Source organism: Carassius gibelio, chromosome A15 (genome assembly GCF_023724105.1).
Source record: "Carassius gibelio isolate Cgi1373 ecotype wild population from Czech Republic chromosome A15, carGib1.2-hapl.c, whole genome shotgun sequence".
NCBI lineage: Eukaryota > Metazoa > Chordata > Actinopteri > Cypriniformes > Cyprinidae > Carassius > Carassius gibelio.
Genome location: NC_068385.1, coordinates 2,816,612 through 2,837,484, shown reverse-complemented (window position 1 = coordinate 2,837,484; position 20,873 = coordinate 2,816,612). Strand labels below are relative to the sequence as shown.

At 37.6% G+C, this 20,873-nt stretch overlaps 1 protein-coding gene across 1 annotated transcript; it reads right to left on the bottom strand.

Moving 5' to 3' along the window:
* Positions 1–1,099: 1,099 nt before the first annotated feature.
* trpc4b (transient receptor potential cation channel, subfamily C, member 4b) lies at positions 1,100–20,337 on the bottom strand. The gene is made up of 11 exons (XM_052615866.1): positions 19,689–20,337; positions 13,907–14,330; positions 7,275–7,793; positions 4,634–4,964; positions 4,328–4,467; positions 3,932–4,245; positions 3,539–3,734; positions 3,167–3,358; positions 2,843–2,884; positions 2,657–2,746; positions 1,100–2,145 (listed from the first exon to the last, which is right to left on the bottom strand). The coding sequence occupies exons 2-11, from the start codon at positions 14,282–14,284 to the stop codon at positions 1,591–1,593; spliced, it is 2,757 nt and encodes a 918-aa protein (XP_052471826.1). The 5' UTR covers positions 14,285–14,330; positions 19,689–20,337; the 3' UTR covers positions 1,100–1,590.
* Positions 20,338–20,873: the final 536 nt, after the last annotated feature.

Below are 20,873 nucleotides of genomic sequence, written 5' to 3'. Positions count from 1 at the left end.
TAGGTGTAGGGTTGGTGTAGGGCCATAGAATATACAGATTGTACAGTATAAAAATCATTACGCCTACTTTTCACAAAAACAAACGTGTGTGTGTGTCTGTGTCTATGTATGCATGTATTTAAGTGGAAGAAGATATTAGTTTAATAGAACGTTCTGCTCTCGGAACGTTAGTGTATAATTATAAAAACATAAAAAGTATGTTCCTAGAACATTAGGAAAAAGATTCACAGCAAATTTTTAATCGCTACCACATTTACCTCAAAGACACAGGGAGTGACTCATTTCAACAGTAACAAAGTCTGAGAAACTATCTGCTGAAAAGTTATTCACTGTTGACTAAAAGCAGCATGGTGTGCCCCCGGATAAAGGAACTGCTGTGAAGTTAACTGATTAAAGAACAAGAGCAGCCATCACATATTGCCATGGCAACAAAAGACAAATAACAATCACTTGTGTGAGTAATAGATAACACATAGTGTGTGTATAGTGAAAAACTCCCAGTATATCAATTATCTGCAGTTTTTTTTTTTTAAGTTTTTTTTTTTTATAGGTTCTGAATGTAACAAATGATTATGTAGACTATCATTAGGTGGGCATGAAATTGGGAGAGAGAGAATAAAAAAGCATGTTAAACAAAGAAACTGAACTAGCAATATATTACCAGGAGAGTGAGTTTTTAGTTTATTTTATTTTTTCAAATAACCACAGAAATATTACAGAACGCCATGTGGTTCATGAAAGTCATTTGAAACTACTATTTATGACATTTTAAGAGTTAGACACTGTACATATCCAACATCACAATATTGAGAGTAGTGCTTAGAAATCTGTAACAGATATATAGAAATCTCTATTATGAGTGCTTTACTTAGATTGCATAGTCACACACGCACACACACACACACACACATATATATATATATATATATATATATATATTAAATCAGGCTGTGCAACTGTTGTCATATTCAACAAAATCTAGATGATTTGAAGATTAAATTGTATTTTATTTATACTCTGCTGTTCAAATATTTGGGATTTGTAAGATTTTGAAATGTTTTTGAAAGAAGCCTCTTATGCTCACCAAGGCTGCATTTATTTAAACAAAAGTAGAGTAAAACAGTAATAGTGTGAAATATTAAAATTTAAAATAACAGTTTTCTATTTTACAATATTTTAAATAATTTCATTAGTTATATATTCCTGTAATCAGAATTTTCAGAAGCTATTGCATGAAAAATTGCTTTCTTGCTGCTTAACATTGTGAATACTGTAGAATACCTTTTTTTCTAAAAAAAAAAAAAAAAAAAAAGTGGTGAGAGGATGCTTCACAGTGAAAATGTGAGGTTAAATACATAAAATAAAATAAAAATAAAACTATTTAAAAGTTCATTTAGACACTGTGCAGTGCTTTCCTGAGCATTCTCCATTTATGGCTGCTTATGGCATCTGTAGCGCCGGGAAGTTTCTTAAGCCCAAAAACAATCAAGCAAATATCTTTTCCTGAGATACTATCTCACAAAACCTCTTAAGCCTATGGTTAAATTTGAGATTCTGATAATCCTCGGTTACAAAAGAAATAAAGTCTGTTTAACTAATGTTCAGTGGAGATGCAGTGTGCGCTTTCTCTTGGTCCTCCAACACACTTTCCACTTCCTCCATCAAGCACTTTGATTCAGTTTCTTCTTGTTCAGCTTTTTCTGCCAGAGATTTCTCAACTGTTTCCTCTCTCATCCAGTCTAATATGTCAGAATCCGATTTCTTTGCCTCTTCAGCAAGTGAGTAGATCTTATTAGGGTTGAGACTGTTTTGTTTCCTCTGGAATAACCCAAAGTCTGTAAAATCCTTAGGAAAGCCCTTCCTGGCTTCGTCTTTGAGTATCGGGTCAGTCAACATTAGTGCTGATCCATTGACCAGACAACCTAGAGACTCCTTGGATTTTTGTTGCTGTAGCACTGCAGTGACATCATACAAATGTAGTTTTTTGTTCTGCTGAAGAGCTGAACAATATTGAAGTGAACTGTCTGGATGTGAAACATCAGAGGCCGCTGTGCCTGGCTTATTTGCACTTTTAGTACTTTTCCGGTTGCCCTTCATCATTCCAATGACTTCATAGCGGAAGCTAGATATGTCCTGCTTCAGCTCCTGTCAAAGTGATTAAAATCCATTATTTACTTGTGACTTTTACTCAAAGTGCTTATTTCAAGGTGCACTAAGAAGTTTTTATCATTTAAATAGTTTCTTTGACTGTTTAAAATGTCCACTGAACTCAGATGAAGACTCAGAAGGCAAGATAAAGTGGTTTACTCTATATAAGAGTGGCCCCAATCATGATCATCGAAATACTATTTTATTACAGAAACTTTCCTATTTCTGGACACTTTTGTTTGTAAATACATCAGTCAAGGGTATTTTTACAATGGCATTGAAAAGCAAAAATGTTTTGGTGTGATGTAATACTTCATCCACACCCACAGGTGTCAGTATAAAGTACAACACCATAGGTGTATGTAAGGACCAGTAAAAAATGAGCAAGAAAATACTTACTGCTTGCGTTTGATCTCAAATCAGTGTGAAAATATAGCCCTTATAATATAAAAATATAATAAAATCTGATGACAACAACTACGACAACAAAAACCTTTTCAGTGCTTACTTTGAAATTCTCCTCTGTGAGTCCCTCCGCAGTCTTGGCATCTCGAATCATAGCTGCCACATATCGTTTTACTAAGTTGCTCAAGACCTCCTGCATTTAGGGAAAGAGCAGTAAAACTTAAGTGAAACAAATCAATCCAATATAGAAAATAAATGCGGAGAAATAGCATTTTTGGTGATAAGCTACCTGGTATAGGTGGTTGAGTCTCATGTTTTCAGCAGCTCTTCTCTGAAAAGACAAATAGAAGGACATTAATAATTCAATAATTCTATGTCTGTCCCCTACAATACTAAAGTATCTGCTCTAAGATGACCAAGCACACTGAACATCTTATGACACATATTTATTATGAAATTTCGTGTGCTCCATTAACCTTTTCAATAAAATGTTATTGATCTGTCATGTCATATGATTAGTTATTTAAATCAAATTCTATTTAAGATACAAAAAAAGAAAGAAGAAGAAGAAGTAGAAAAATAAGAAATCCTTTTTTTTTTTTTATAGCCTTACCCCTAATGTCCCAATTGTCTCAGTCTTCTTTGACCTCCTCTTGAACACATGCACCTTAATCCATGTAATCAGGTAACATATGGATTTGGGACTGGGGATAATGTTGAAGGGAGGTGGCAAGGTGCCTCCTTCCTCAAAATAACTCATCCATAATTTAGTTCTTGCAAATTTCCACTCAATATCAGCATGGTCCTTCAGAAAATCAAGAACACAATATATATGCTTTTAAATAATGCTTTCTTACCAAAGTGACTTACAAGGTACAATACATTGTACAGTATTTTCTGGAACGTATGCCATGTGGTGACTTGTATTACAAAGCAACAAAAATATGCCTACAAGTGTTCAGGTCAGACCTCAAAATGAACTTACGGCGATGTGCTGATAGGAATTGTTCATCATGGCAATGAGCATGTTGAGGAGGACCACCAAGGAGATGATGTTATAGGTACCAAACATGGTGGCACCCACAAATTCGGTGAACTTGTGGTCAGCTTGGACATTGGTCACATACAGATTGATCAACCCAAAAATGGACCAAAACAAAGACTGCAAGGTCTCAAATAGCCTAAAAACAGTGGACAAGAAAGATTAGAATGGGTAGGTCCTACTTATACATAACTTTTTTCACAATGTGATCTAGAAGTTAAAATTACTTTTTAAAATTAAGCTGATTTATAGCTGGTGTAGTTTAAAATGACAGTAGATAAATTAAGCTTTGAGATATGAAACATTCGATACTAGACTTTTTACCCTCAAACTTACGTTGAGAAAGCGTTGTTTTGACGTTCACAGCGTATGCCTTTGCAGTTCAGACCATCACTAGTCTCGTAGTAGAAATAAAGCTGATTGAGTCCATTAGCAAAGGCAAGCAACACCAGGCAATAGATGAAAAGGAACTTTAGGATGTCCAGAAGCATCCGTCCTAATGATATCTGCAAAGGACCTAGGTGAGAATTGGCCGTGAAGAGCGAGATGAGGCGTAGAGAGCTGATGATGTTGGCAATGGCAAACACCGCTTCAGCCACTAGTGTGGGGTGCCACATTTCCCAGGTTTCCCTTGGTTTGCAACCCCTGTACTGTTAGGAAAGACGAAAGTAACAATTAGTAACCCTTGATCCATTCCTGATTCCCACCAGTGACTGTTGTGATGTAATATACCTTAACGTATGCAACGATCTTCAGTGAGATGGTTGCAAGATACAAAGAATTCATCACAAAGTCCATGAGATTCCACCAGTCATGGATGTAATCCTGAAATCCACCATCCCACATCTGCTTGATCTCCATCCATATGAATCCTGCGAGGACGGCCAAGACATTTTGTAGGTTTATGTTCAAAGACCTTCTTGGTTCTCTGGTCCAAGATTAACCATGAAAATACTGCATGGTGAACATTACACACAAATAGTACAATTTAGGATCATTTTATGGAACCATATTGGTTCTGTAGGGATGTAGCTTTACCTAGAACCCAGGGTAGGACCATCCACTCCACAGTGGTGGGCTTTGGACCTTGGCGATCAGGATTGTTGAAGACTATGTGCTGAGAGGCCAGCAGCAGGAGGAAGGTCAGATAAGAGGCGGTGTGGCAAATAAACTTGATGAAAGGCTTGCGAATGAAGAGGCCATAGTGGCTCTTGGGTGCCACCAGGTAACAGAGGGAGAGCAGGGGGAACATGAGGCCGATTAAGACACAGGTGATGAACTTGCCAGCCCAGTGACGTCTCCTCCAGCCAGAAAATTCATCATACCAGCGGGAGGCCAACAGCTGCTGGCAATTTGGCTGTGCTACAAACTGAGAAGAGGAAAAAAAGAGAATACATGGAAATCACGTTACTATGCAAGTATGAACAGGTGGTCTGGGAAGTAAGCTGCCAACTGTCATTTTGCTTTTTTCCCAACAGTCTATGGTCAGATTTCCCAGAAATCCGTTTTTACCATTTGCAAGACTTACTAGAATCTTACATTTGTGTACATAAATTATATTGCAACGTTTGTTAGTTAGTGTCTTATAAAGTCAAAATGATAAAGTGAACATGAACAGAGGTCTGAGTTTATGCCATCAGACTGCTGAGCCTAGTTAACATGTTGCTTCATGCTGTACGAGATTCAAACACTTTTATGGCCCTGAGATAATTTATGACACTAACTTAACACACTAAAACATTCAGCACAAATATATATATATATATATATATATATATATATATATATATATATATATATATATATATATATATATTACATGTAAAAAAAAATTAAAAAAAGACAACTACGGTGAATATATCAACTCAAAAAAGGACAAACAGAACAAAAAAGACGAGAAAATGCTAAACGTTACAATGAAATTTAATCTAATAAAAAATGTAGATTAAAAAATATTAAAATCATAATTCTCAGAATTATGCATAATGCAATGTACATTTTTACTTATGTGCGTTGCCAAGCAAATGCTACATTACTTATATTGTCTGTTGTTCTTGATGCTTATTTTTTTCTTCAAACACATCCTCTTCATCTTGTCTCCAGTGATTTGCTCAAAGCCATTAACTGAGCATTTAAAATGTCAAGCGGAAGTGGGAGGGCACCTAACCAAATTACAAACAAATGCATCCTCATTACAGCAGAGCCAGGAATTCTGGAAGTGATGAGGTCAAGTCTGAGATGATTTTAAGTGATCTCTGTCAGGGCTGATCTGTACAGTGCAATCTGTTCTACTGCTCAACTAAAGTACTATCTGTCACAGGGCTGCTGTACAAGCGACAACAGTACCTTAAAACACCTAAAAAGGAAAAACAATAAGGTAAAAAACTTTTACTGAAATGTAAAAATAACTTTGATACAAGTTCAATATCGCAGCACGTCTATATGTACTGTATATACAGGCACATATACAGTACAGTTCCTACATATTATAAACTATTTAAGCACATAAATGGAAATGCTTTACTTCCACAATAGATAAATGGTACAAGCATTCCTGATGGCAATTGTTTTGTTTTTTTTAACCATTCACAGCAAACAGTTTGCATCATGTTCTCTACTCTTACAATGTTTGAAATCTTTTCATCTGAGCTAATAGAAAAGCATGCTGAATCTGATCTGATCTGTTCTCTGATATTTTAGTGAACATCCACATGCATAGTTTAATTGGAGTCATTCAAGTAACTTTACAGTAATAAGATTAGTGCTGGTGTGACTGTCACTGTCACTTCCAACAATCGTGTGGAACAAATGCCATTTAATCTGAACTTAACCATGTATAATATTATCACAGGTTGAGAAGAATATAACCAATGGATATTTAAGTATTTCACATTCAGTAAGCAGAAAACAAAATAATCTATACTGAATTCATCTAAAAAAAATTAAGGGTTTAATGCCTTTGGAGACCCAAAAGAGGGCAAAATAATTGCAGCAACATGGCTCCAGAATGTCACAACCCATTGCTGTATAATTATAATCTCTTCCTTTATTATTTATTTATTTGTATATTAGTTATTTTTGTTTCATGTTCAAACTGTATTTAAAAAAGACTGAAGTTAGGCTTGTGAATGTAGACTATTTTCTAACCAAATTTGAGCAGACTAGATTCAAGAGGCAGAGTAATTAGTAGCTATGAACCCACACTACATGTAGAAAGTGGATATGACTCCTCACTCCTAAACTACAATAAATCATAACAGGTCAAAAGGACCCCTTAACACAAGATCAACTGTGTTGGTCAACATTTCAACTTGTCAACTGTGAAAAATATGACCCCACTCTTAATTTGGGCTGGTAACACTTCAGTGCTTTTGGATTCATTCACAATGGAGGCTTGAGTTTCATCTGGCTCACCTCAGGTATTTCTGACCCAAAATGCCAAAAGGTCGAGTTACTAGTATTTTTTACAGCACTTTATAGAAATTAAAATTTGTTGTGAAGACTATTAAAGAAAGATAAGCAAAATAAATTAATATAAATAAATAAATTATAAATGATCCCAAAGCCAGTAAGTTAAAAGATTTGTTACCTGTATACATATAAATGTATACATTTAAAGTGTCCAAATATTTTTCTAGTAATTGTACAAAAATGCCTAATTGCAATAACAGATCCATACCTCTTTTTGCCGGTATTTGATGGCCAACTTCAGTCGAGCCAGCTCATTGTTGGTCTCATCCTGCAGCAGGTTGACATCATCGCTGAAATTAAGGATCAACTCCAGTTCGCGTGAGGACCGGGTTTGATCCAGGAGATCCTTAGCAAAGCGTTTGCATTGATGGGAGAGCTCCTCGTATTCGGCCTTGAACTCATTTTCAACTTTGCTGAGCTCCTGGAGCTCCCAGCTGAGCTGGAAAGCGGTGAGGAAAGGATCCTCGCTGGACATGGCAATGAGAGAGGGGCTGGCCAGGGCCTTGTAGATGTTCAGCCGTGAGCGTGAGTGCCGCAGACTGTCCACGTCTGAACTGGAGACGCACTCCATGCAGTTACACCGCACCTCGTGAGGCTGGGGGACCGACACACCTTTTTGCACCAGCATCTTGATGATCTCGTAGTTGTTGGTGTGGGCAGCCAGGATGATAGGAGTGATGTCCGGGGTGAAGTCTGAGAACTGTTTATCGAGCAGGATGGGCGGCACCTGGTTAGAAAATAGAAAAGATGACTGCTGTTCATCTGATGTCACACATATACACCATATTCATTATTTTTCACTATACAATGGCCCCCAAAACAACTTACACTTTTAGAAAATAAATATGAATCTAAACACGAATATTGTATTACAATTGAAAAAAAAACAAATATATTATAAATTAAAATATGTAATATTTTTTATAATAATGCCACATTTCATTTGATATTTTGTCATGTAATACATTTTCAGTTGTGCCTTAAGTGTCCAATTACTGTACTGTAAAAAAAATTCAAAGTTGTAAATATATCCAAAATTATTCCAAAAGTGTTACTTGCTGTTTTTTACTTGTGAAATTTACTAACAATTTCTGAGTTAAAATTGTTACTACACCCAATTTGTGTGTATTTAAGTCCACTGTATGTTTTATATAATAATAATAATAAATGTATGATTTAATAAAAATAAACTCAGAAATAGCAACAAGTGCAAAAAAACAGCAAGTAACACACTGAATAATATTTTGTTTTATTTATCCTATATATTTACACTATTTCTTAATGTGACATTGTTTTATGGAATATATATAAATGAAATATGCATAATACTGGATAAGTATTCAGGGCCTGTTGTGACGAGCATTTAGTGATGAAAAACAATTGCCTTAATAAGGATGCATTTGCTTTACAACCACACTTGCTGGATAAAACCCCCACAATTAAGGCCTCATTATTATTCAGATCTCAAATGTGAAGGACAGCTATGACAATGAAAATGAGAACATTCCAAACAAGAGGGCAACACAAATGCATAAATTAGAGGGGTTTAAACAGTAGGAGTGCCTTCTGCTGGTTCGATTGTGACAAACGGAAGCTACATCAAATGACCCAGACACTGGCTGGGAAAAAGGTCTTTCCTGAGAAACCTCTGAGCACATAAGCTTTGAAGTAGCTACAGCGCTTCAGTAGCAGAGAAGCTGTGTGAAATTCTGTCTGGAGTTTGGCAAGGTGTTCGCTTGATAAGCATAACGGTGACCCAGTTACAATGGGAAAAGATTCTGTGGTCATATACTGTAAGACCGAGATTTTCTATCCAAAGCAATATGTGTGGCAAATCTAAAAGTCCCCTAAACAACAATACATCCAATAAATTACACTCGGGGAAACACAATGCTGAAGCACTCGTTTTCATCAGCAAAGATGGCACACCTTATTAAAATAGAAGGAAGAACGGCTGGCACAATATAGCTGGAAACACCGCAACCTGCTTCAGTCTGAAGTTTGGGAGGGAGGAAGTTCATCAAAAGGACAATGCTTTAGGACAAGGGCAGGGATAAATGAACATCAGGCAACATAAGAACTAGATTGTGAATATGAATGTCCTAAAATGCTATATATATGAAGCACTAATCCATAATCCTAATCCAACCATGAAGTACATGCAGTACTCAAATCGTGGCACACAAGTATCATTCATTACCCTAAGAAAATAGAGCAAATCTGCAAAGAAATCTGGCCAAAATCATATGTGAAAGAAAGTATGAACATTAAAAAGACTTAAACATATTAAAATTACCTATAAAATAATTGGACCCTTATGACTTTCTTAATCTGGACAATCCTTAAATGAAGTGGACTATCCCTTGTAAATGTAAAATCTGGAACTTGAAGCATAACCAGCTAAGAACTGCTGTTTTAAAAATAGTGAAGTGGATGATATCTAATCCTTTACTGGTGAGTTTTCTAGAAATTGTAAAAAATACACTGCTACATGAAGATTGTGATCGCACCACATTTGTGGGAGATGGATAAAAAAAATAAAAATAAAAACCTGTGAGAGACAAAGAAAGAACGTGAAAAAGAAAACCAGGCAGCATGCACAAAAAAGGATTAAAAGTGATAAATAACGAATGAGGATCTAGTGAATTGAGAGAAAATTAGTTGAGAGTTTATGAATGAAATCCACACTGAGAAGAGAAGGTGCGATTTGAAGGTAGGGGTGATTACTGATTAGCACATTTTGACTGATATCTTCATCCTTTTCACAAGAGCTCAAGCTAACAGTGGCAGTGGCAAAAGCTTGACTACTTGATGAAGATAATGAAGGCTCCTGTTGAGGAGACAGGTTCAGGCTGCCACCCGTCCCATACTGATTACTGCAGGTTTGAAAGAACACCCATCACCTGCCCTGAACGCCTCCCCACAAAAACATTCACACCCTTCACAACTCCTGCAACCAGCCCTGAATGCCTCTCCAAACTACCGTTCACACCATTAACAGCTCCTGCAACCCATCCTGAACACCTCTCCAATCAAGCACTCTCACCATTCTCACCTCCTGCATCCCCCCTCTCCCCCCCACCTACAATTCAGATCAGCGAGGATGCGGTGCGCCAGGTCTTCCGGAAGCAGAAAAGGAAAAAAGCACCAGGCCCAGATTGTGTTACACCAGCCTGTCTGAAATCCTGTGCTGACCAGCTGGCCCCCATCTTCACACAGATCTTCAACAGATCGCTGGAGCTGTGCGAAGTCCCTTCATGCCTCAAACGTTCCACCATCATCCCCATCCCTAAGAAACCCAAAATTACAGGACTAAATGACTACAGGCCTGTGGCTCTAACGTCTGTAGTCATGAAGTCATTTGAAAAACTGGTGCTGGCCCACCTGAAGGACATCACTGGGCCCTTGCTGGATCCTCTTCAGTTTGCCTACAGAGCAAACAGGTCTGTGGACGATGCAGTAAACATTGGACTGCATTATGTTCTGCAACACCTAGACAGACCGGGGACTTATGTGAGGATCCTGTTTGTGGACTTCAGCTCGGCCTTCAACACGATCATCCCAAACCTCCTCCTGCCCAAACTAAATCAGCTCTCCGTGCCCACCTCCGTCTGTCAGTGGATCAACAGCTTCCTGACAGACAGGCAGCAGCTAGTGAGGCTGGGAAAATACACATCCAGCACCCGTACAATCAGCACCGGAGCTCCCCAGGGCTGCATTCTCTCCCCACTGCTCTTCTCCCTGTACACCAACGATTGCACATCTAAGGACCCCTCTGTCAAGCTCCTGAAGTTTGCAGATGACACCACACTCATCGGCCTCATTCAGGACGGTGACGAGTCTGCTTACAGACAGGAGGTAAAAGAGCTGTCTGTCTGGTGCAGTCTCAACAACCTGGAGCTTAACACCCTCAAAACAGTGGAGATGATCGTGGACTTCAGGAGAAACCCCCCTGCACTCCCCCCACTCACCATCATGAACAGCCCTGTGACTGCAGTGGAGTCATTCAGGTTCCTGGGAACCACCATCTCTCAGGACCTGAAGTGGGACATTCACATTGACTCCATCGTAAAAAAGGCCCAGCAGAGGTTGTACTTTCTCCGCCAGCTGAGAAAGTTAAACCTGCCACAGGAGCTGCTGAAACAGTTCTACTCCACCATCATTGAATCCATCCTCTGCACTTCAGTAACTGTCTGGTTCAGCTCAGCTTCTAAATCTGACCTCAGAAGACTACAGAGAGTAGTCCGGACTGCTGAGCGAATCATCGGTTCAACTCTCCCATCTATTCAAGAACTGTACTTATCCAGAGTGAGAAAAAGGGCTGTCAAAATCACTCTGGACCCCTCACATCCAGCACACTCCCTCTTTGAACTGTTGCCATCTGGTCGACGCTACAGAGCACTGAGCACTAGAACGACCAGACACAGGACCAGTTTCTTCCCTCAGGCAATCCATCTTATGAACAGCTGACAATAATGGCGAACACACTACACTTTATATTTATATACACACACACTTTATTTATCTAACACACATACTTAGTATACACTTAAATCTTGCACACAATATATATGTACATACATAACTTCACTTTGTAATATACCTGCCTACAATTGTCATTTGTATATTGTCATTCACTGTCTACATATTTGTATTTTTTATTCTTTTATTATGTGTTTTATGTTCTGTTGCTGTCATTCTGTTGTACTGCGGAGCTTCTGTCACGAAAACAAATTCCTCGTATGTGTAAACATACCTGGCAATAAAGCTCATTCTGATTCTGATTATATACTGCTGCAATACGACGCTTTTAAACTCATCCTTAACCAAAACAGACCAGAGAGGTGAAGGGTAAAGTATTGGAAAAAGTAGAAAACTTGACTCGAAATGTCGGTAAGATGACAGTTCAGGTCAGCTTTGTGTTTAATAGGTGAAAAGAAGTCTTTCTCGTGATTCATTACGCACATCTCCAACAAAGCCGAGGGGCAGCTTTTCTTTAATCTGATTATTAATATTTTTTAATGCTAAAGAAAGAGACCGTTTCCAACAATGTTATTTTACTGATCTGAGCAATGCAATTTACTCCCAAACTGAAAAAAATAAATAAAAATAAAAACAATTCACATTCAAGATGCAGATTAGTGTGTGTTCCTTCATGGGAACAGATTTGCTCACCAATGTGAATGGCTTCCATCAGAATTAAGAACTGTTTTTGGACTGTCCCTATTTCTCTCCTGATTCAGACTAGATAACTTTTTCAATATGTAAGCAATATTATGAAAATAGACGACTCATCTGAACTTTAAAACATCGTAAAGATGGATTTGTTTATTACAAGCACAGTTTTTCAACTAACAATATGTTAACTGATAAGTTATGTTGTGGATTATAGTGATGTTTTTATCAGCTGTTTGGATTTTCATTCTGACGGCACCCATTCACTGCAGAGGACCCATTGGTGAGCAAATTATATACTGCTACATTTTTCTAAACCTGTTCCGATGAAGAAACAAACTCATATACATATTGGATGGCATGAGGGTAATTACATTTTCAGCAAACTTTTATTTTTGGATGAACTATTCATTTAAGAAATTAACAAAAGAGAACAACATTTTTGCCTACACAACAGCTAGTTAACTCATTTTTATTACCAGTTCTGTAAAGAATGTGCTAATGTGATTAAAAAAAAAGAAAAAATTGTAAGACATGAGAGCCATAATTTAAAAATATCAAAGCAAACAACCTGTTCCTGTGTACTCACTCGCCCTCTTGTGGTCTATAGACATGCTGATTTAGTCTTTTGCATATCAAAAAGTTTTATAAATGCGACATTAATAGAAATAGTCAGAAATAGACACAGATTCAGAGGAAAAGAAAAAGCGCTCAGGGATTGAGGAAGAAAAGATCAAATGCACAGCTGCTTTTTGGAATTAGTGCTGCAGCATCCAGTCTATTCTTATCCAATAAAAGAAAATTGAGTTAAAATTATAAGGAGTGGACAGAAGAGTAAGACCCACGTTAAGTCACTGGGTGAGGGAGCAAAGATCGCTCCATTAAAAAGTAAACGCCATTAAAACAATGGTAATTATTAAATCAAATGCCTGAGTGTCTGAACATAGAGCTTTTTGTAGCATGCAGTTTTCTCCTCTGAAAAGAAGCAGGCATACAAGCGTACTTTTTATTTAAGTGTTCTTGAGTTGACAATTGAGGACTTAATCCCTTTCAGTCCTAAAGGGCACTCCTATCTGCAATATCAGTTGTTTACATGAGAAGTTATTAGGAGATCTTTTAAAGGTTTTACGTCCAGGGAGACTCAATGTAATATCTGGATAATAAAGCAAACATCTATACTCTGATCTGTTCTGCAAGTTTTGTTTTGTTTGTGCCATTTCATTTTTTTAAAATTGCTAAGCTCGGTTCTGAGTCACGCATAACAGGGAAAAAAATCCAAAATGCATTTAATAGATGCACATATTCATATAATAATGCATAGTTAGAACAGGAACATAAATAACCTTCAAGACCTTTAGCAATTGCCACAAATTCATCTGTCACTTGGCATCTGCTTAATTTGACAATTAGTTGTTTTGTGCAATTAATTATTGGCAGCTCAGAGCAAGAAACCATCCAAATTCAAAGATATAGAAACTAAATAAATGTAAACTTTCACCAGGTTTATTCAGGGTGGGAGAGCAGTCAAACAATCAGCTAAACCAATTGAACACCAGCAAAAGACCAGCAAACTGGTTTTCCGTTCTTTTATGGAATATTGTTATAGTTTTGTTGAATACGGACAGTGTGCTACTGGTTTGTTGGCTTGGTTCTTTTAACACAAACCTGTTTCTCTCCACTGGGCTTCTTGTGGTTCAGCAGGAGCTCCACGGCTCCCACCACCTCTTTACGGATGGCGTGGAGCAGTGCATCCCCGACATACACGTTGAAGCTGAGGAGCAGCTCAATGATCTCCAAGTTCTCATTCTCAATGGCGATGAGCAGCGCCGTGCGCCCTAGAGGATCAATGCAATTGATGTTGATCTTGAAGTAGATCTCCGCCTCTTCCAGCGCTAGTTTCACGCTGGCGTAATCGCCCTTCTCCACGGCGCTGAGATAGGACTTCTCCTGCGCCGAGAGCTCCGACTCGGCGCGCACTATCCGCAGCGGAATGCGGTCCCGGTACGAGGAGTTGTCCGTTCTGCGGTAGTACAGCTGCGACATTGTGGCTTAATCCATCACAAAACAGCTGGAGAGCAGTAAAAGCAACCTAAAGACAAACACATCTGTATACACTTGGAAACTGACAGACACTCGATTTGATGGCTTCATAATAACAGTCAACCGAAAAACGAGCAGTAGCTGGTCTAAGGTGGCAGGTGCAAGGTAGTAGAACATACAGAACCAGCAATAAAACAGCTAGCAGCTAGTCATACAAGTGGTTAGGTTTTGCATCAATGGCTGTACGCTAAGCTAATAAACAACTTGGAACAACTAAGGACAAGCTGGACTTTTCAATGAAATAATAATAATAATAATAAACTTTACTCTTCAAATTACGCATACTGTAGGCTACTTTACGCATGATATCGCATTCTCAACTATCACCTAGAGACTAAAAATCTAACTTATAATACAGAACATATCAAAATAGAATATCAGTGCATTAGCTATTTGAATTCAAGCACCCAAAACAAACTAATCTCCAAATTACGCATGCTTAGGTAATGGCACCACTGTAAACTTCGCTTAAAGAAACAACAAGCAAGGCTTGGATAAGGATGCTGTATTTATTTACAGAGCTCAGTGTACAAAAATACAAAATAAAAATAAAAACTCACCTTGCTGTCGTTTCACCTTTGATTCTCTCATTTATAAAGCTGATGCTACCAAGTTCACCGATAAAAAATAAATAAAAAAAATAAAAATACTAATAAAAATACTTTTGGAGCAGTAATGATTGTTGCGCATGACTGTGTTGTGCTTCCACAGCCAGCAACGACGCACCGCTGTAATCATGCTGGAATTGCAATTATCCATTACGCCCCAGTAGACGTCTGTCATTGACCACAGTGCATTGTATTAGCATTTTGTCTCGTCTGTTATTTCAGTTCCGCTGAGTCCTATTCTGAGGTGATGCAGAAAATAATTACAAAAATGAATTAGCCTACATAATGCACGTGCAGAATAACATTAATGCAATCTGATTTACAATCTGATAATAATAATAATAATAATAAAACGTTGTCTTGAAGATCGTATTATACTCTGCTTATGTTTTGCACATACTGCACGCGCCAACGCAACTACAAAAGAGGGACATAGTTACATCACTCAACATTCACTAAGCTTTAAAGACTGTAGGGGAGGTAGATGTGTACACATCGCAAAGAACAGATGAACTGTAAATGAATGTAATATTTAAAAAGGTATAATGATATTTCTTACTCCCTTGAGACATGGTCTGACCTGAATTCTGTCAGGAGGAGCAAGATTGCAAGAAGATGATATGACACACTTTTAATTGCTCTTCCTTGATCCAGTTCAGAGAAGCAAATTCTGTTGGGTATTACCTTCAGTTAATAATCAGATAGCAGTGTGGGTTAATTAAATGATTGTCATTTGATATCATTAATTCTGCTGCAAATTAAGTATTGTTCAGTGTGAGACCTATGTGAAAATGATTTTAATAATGCAAAATGACATAAAAGTTCTCTCATTTTGAAAGCTGATTCCCTGGACAAGTGGGGCCATCTGGAAGCCAAAAGGCATAAATGTCACTTCTAGTGAAATCAGTGTCAGTTTCTGTCAGCATGTCTCAGTCCACACACTTCCTTCATCCCGAGCAGTTTTGTTAAAAAGGCATGGTATCCGTAAACACATCTGTGAATGTCTTGCTTCCCGATTTATTATTTGCAAATTGATCTTATTTTTCAGCTATTTAAATGTAAAACATGCAGCATTTTTAGCAGCGTCAAGCACAGGAATATTCAGCAATCAAAGTTGTTTTTAGCTTCAAAATAAGTTGAACCCTCGAGCACAATGTGTTTATAACAAAATGGGGTGAACATAAATCAGACTATTTTGAGATGTGCACATGAATATTTGCATGGGATTTAAACAGCATAAAAGCTTTACAAGTGCTATGTAGATTAATGCCTTTCAATATTTGAAGACCGAAAACTTAAACAGTGGATAAATTGTGTGAATCATTCGTTAAAAGTGTTCTTTATATTGGATGTGACCATCTATTCTAAGTGTAAAGAACACCTGATTATTGATAGGCAATTTAAGCCCATTTTGATAACAGTCCAAACATTTGATTTCAGTAAGATTATAAGTATTGGACAAAGTTTCTTATGCTCACCAAAGCTGCCTTTCTTTGATGTAAAATCAATGATGGAATATTGCTACAATTAAAAATGACTATTTTCTGTTTTAAAGTATAATTTATTCCTGTGATGGCAGGATTTTCAGCAGCCATTACTCCAGTCTTCAGTGTATGTAATTAAAGATTTTACCTGAAACATGAGTTAAACCTATTGCTCTCAACCAAAGGTATCTTCATCTGACTATATTATGTATATATAAATGGCTCAAAGTACATTAAATAAATGTATAAATAGCTCAAAGCATTTCACATAAGCTCTGGTCTGAAATCATTACACAATTAGACACAATTAGTGCAAATAATCATGTCTGATTGTACCAGAGGACTCTCCACATGCAAGTTCTTCAGACATCTGGTGGAGTGTTTCATCTCTGAACACTTGGGGGTGAAAAGGCGTTGTGTGTGCTCATGTAAACCACAGTGCATTATGCAAGTTTAAGCAATTTTTTGAAGAGGGAATAAATTGAGTTAAAATAATTCTTCTGTAAACCCCAGAAAATTACTCATCAGCTATTACTAAGCTAATAAACTTGCATAAAACTTCACAGACAGCTGACATTTCTGCAGGGAGGGTTGTTTAAGAAAATGTTGAATTGAACTTCATTGATTTTGGGATGTCTTCATATTATGGGACTAAATAGCATGTAGCATGTAGCATTTAAATATAACTGACATTTAGTTGTGAGCAGTGTTGGGTGTAACGCGTTACAAAGTAACGCGTTACTGTAATAATATTACTTTTTTCAGTAACTAGTAGTGTAAGGCATTACTCGTCTGAAAATGGTAATATTATTACAGTTTTCCCGAGCTAGTTACTTGCGTTACATTTGCCAGTAGCACCTTCATCACACACACGGCACACAACACAGAGAACAGAAGGGAAGGAGGGCGTGAATGGAACAGTGATTGGTCTGGGTTTGGCACGAGGTATCATTTACCATCACTGATTGGTCGACAGCCGGCAGCAGAGCGGCACGCTCAGACAGATGGGGAAAAATGGAAGCGTCAACAACGGCAAGCTCTTTTTCAGAGGAAGGTTCCCAGCAACAGAAAGCTAGTTTCGACGGGTGGAGATTCAGTAATTATTTTGTAGGGGTGCTCCGATCACGATCGGCCGCTCGTTAATGCGCATCTCAGTAAAGCCGGTTCTCTAATCAGCAGTTTATTCCATCAGGTGCGTGAACCATATGTTCATACAACCGTGCCAATAAACGCTGAAAATGAACGTGGATTTGCGCATCTTCTCAGTTAATAACGGCTCTGTGTAGTAACAGCTGCTCTATGTGAAATCACGCACCTGATCAGGGCCGTGCACAGACCTTTTGAGGGGCATGTGCTGAAACCGAAAAAGGGCACCCCCTCCATTTTTTTATATCAATTATATATATATTCTCTTTTTTAGCTATTCTGTTTGGTTTTATAAGCTAATTTGTATTATCTGGTTAACATGATTATGAATGACATTGAGAAGAGGGGAAGGTGAGCAATGAGTCAAGTATTTTTGACGGTACAACTCAATTCCAGATTATAAGAAACTATAGCCATACCGTTACTATAACATATCCAACATGTATCAGCCTACCTGGCAAAAATTTGATAATTTGGTGGACCAGGGATGTTGGTCTCTTGAAGGTCTCTTATTAACTACACTTTCCCTAAAATAAGTCAGCAATGAAAAAATAAATAAAAATAGTGTGAAAAGTACAGTTGCAGTGAAAAACATTTCTGAAGGATCACGTGACACTGAAGAGTACTAAACTGGAGTAATCATGCTTAAAATTCAGCTTTGATCAGAAAAATAAATTACATTTGAAAATATATTCAAATAGAAAACAATTATTTAAAATTGTAAAATATATTACACAATATTACTGTTTTTGCTGTATTTTGGATCAAATAAATGAAGCTTTGGAATGAATCATGAATTACATTCTGCATGATAAAATATAAAGATTTCACAGAGATCTTCTGTAATTTTTTTTTTAGTTACTACTACATTACTGTCGTAAACCATGTTTTACTACATTTTATACATGTCAGGACGAGCGGAGAGTATACCATAACATGATTAGCCTAAATGTTAATAAATTAAGTGTATCAGCATTCATAAATCAAAGAAGAAAATTTCTTAGAAATATATGTTATCAAGGTGACAGGTACGAAACAGCGCGGGGGCGCACCTGTTATGATTTTTCGATAGTAAAAACAAATTATATGGTGTTGTATTACTTATCAATATATAGTTTTTGACCAGTGAATGTGTGCAAATGTGAATTTTTTTTGCCCGTCATTAAAACGGCGACGGCGCCTGCCGCTGCAGCAGTCAATTCTGTTCCCCTCGGAATGTCTGTTTCCCCTCGGGTTGCCAGGTCCGTGTAATAAACCCAACCAAATAGTTAATCAAACATTTTCCCAAAGTAGCCTAAATTCCGCGGATTTGGCAACATTCCCGCATGCAAATACACCAAACACACCTGGATTTAAAGAATGCAAAAAAGGACAAATTTCTTGCTACACTGCAGCATAGTAAAATGATTCTCACACTCCCGTTTATGTTCCTTTTTATTATTATTCATCTCGCAGTTGTTCCGTTATTTTTGTCTTATATTTTTACATTTCAAGTTGAAAAACCTCTCGTCCTAAATTTATTTTCAAGTTTAAGATTTAGGACGGTATTTTGAACTATTTGACTTGCCGTACATCCAGTCACGCTTCTTGCGCACGCTAGTTCTGATCGTACGTATAGTAACTCGGCAACTACGCAACAATTGTAGTATGTTTGCGTTAAGGGGAACAGACATTCCGAGGGGAACATACATTCCGAGGGGAACAGAATCGACTGCTACTACACCGAAAATCTGACAGCGTATGACAAATCGACAGAACACCGGCATCACATTACATTTTCATATACAGGTTACAAACTAGTTTTTGTAACGTTAGCTATATAGACGGAGCGCTCAGTTTTTCCTGTGGTAAAATGCATTTGGCCTAAATCGCATTTTATAAAAGATGAAATGCTACTATCTGCACAGGCTATTTTAGTGTTGGCTATGGCTATGACTAGATGGCAAAATGCTAGCCCTCTCTCTCTCTCTCTCTCTCTCTCTCTCTCTCTCAGGCGACGTCCCACATGTCTCAGTCAGTGAGTCAGTCAGACATCAAATAAATTAAATATGAGCCTTTATAGACGTAGTGTTTAGTAGTACTTATTCAAACAACAAGATATTTATTTACCCTTCGCAAAACTTTGTTCAGCTCCGCTGTTGTCTACTGTGCGGCTGGCAGGCTGCTGTGGAACTTCAGTTGATTCAATGAATATAGAGGGGGCGGAGTTATCAGCTTACTGACAGCTTGAGGATCGAATAAGATTTACACAAGCTCGTTTTAAGAACTTTCATTTGCTAAATATTTGTAAAACAGACAGACAGACGTAAAGGGTGACCAATAGCATTGATAAAAAAATAAATAAAAAAAAACACTACCAAAAAAAGGGCACTTCGGAGTGTAAGGGCAAAAAGGGCATGTGCTCTGCACAGGTTGAGCCCTACCTGTGCACGTGCCTGCACCTGATGGAATTACCGCTGATTAGAGAACAGGTGTACTGACGAGCAGTAATATAAGTGAGTTGTGTAAACAGTGATTTATGTGACTTCAATTATTTCTTATTAAACTGAAATCGAAAAGTAAAAAGTATTTTTTGGAAAAAACACATCCTGGTGTTAGTCTTCATATGCTGCTGAATAGTGTTAACACGGATATAGAAAAATAAGGAGTGCAAGAGATTGATTCCTAATGTCAGTTTATTTTTAATTAATACTATTGTAGTTCGGTTCCCTTTACATCTTTAACTACCCGTTAATTTATCAATTGAATGGGTGACCTATCCTCATTAATAGAGCAAACATTTGCCCCCCCCCTGAGAGAATTGGCAGGAGCCGCCACTGATAAAGACCCTAAAGAACACTCCTCCTTTGTATGTTCTCCCTCCATCTGATGCATCTCAGGCAATCATAGAGTAATTAAGAAAAAAAGATGTAACTAGTAATATAACTAGTAATATAACTAGTTACTTTCTCCAGGGAGTAATAAAGTAAAGTAAGGCATTACTATTTTTGAGAGTAATATGTAATATGTAATATATTACTTTTTTGAGTAACTAGCCCCAACACTGGTTGTGAGTAACTCTTTAAAGCTGTGTCCGAAACCACTCCCTATCCACTATATAGTGCACTATATCAGGTGTCACCCATTTCGTAGTGCTGTCTGAATTCTAAGTGAACAGGTTCATTCCCTACATTCGTCTATTACTTTTTACCCACAATTCATTCTGATTTCGAATGTACAAGTACAACCGATCTACACGAGCTGTGTCCGAAACCGCTCACTCGTTCACTCATTCACTAGTTCCTATATAGTGTA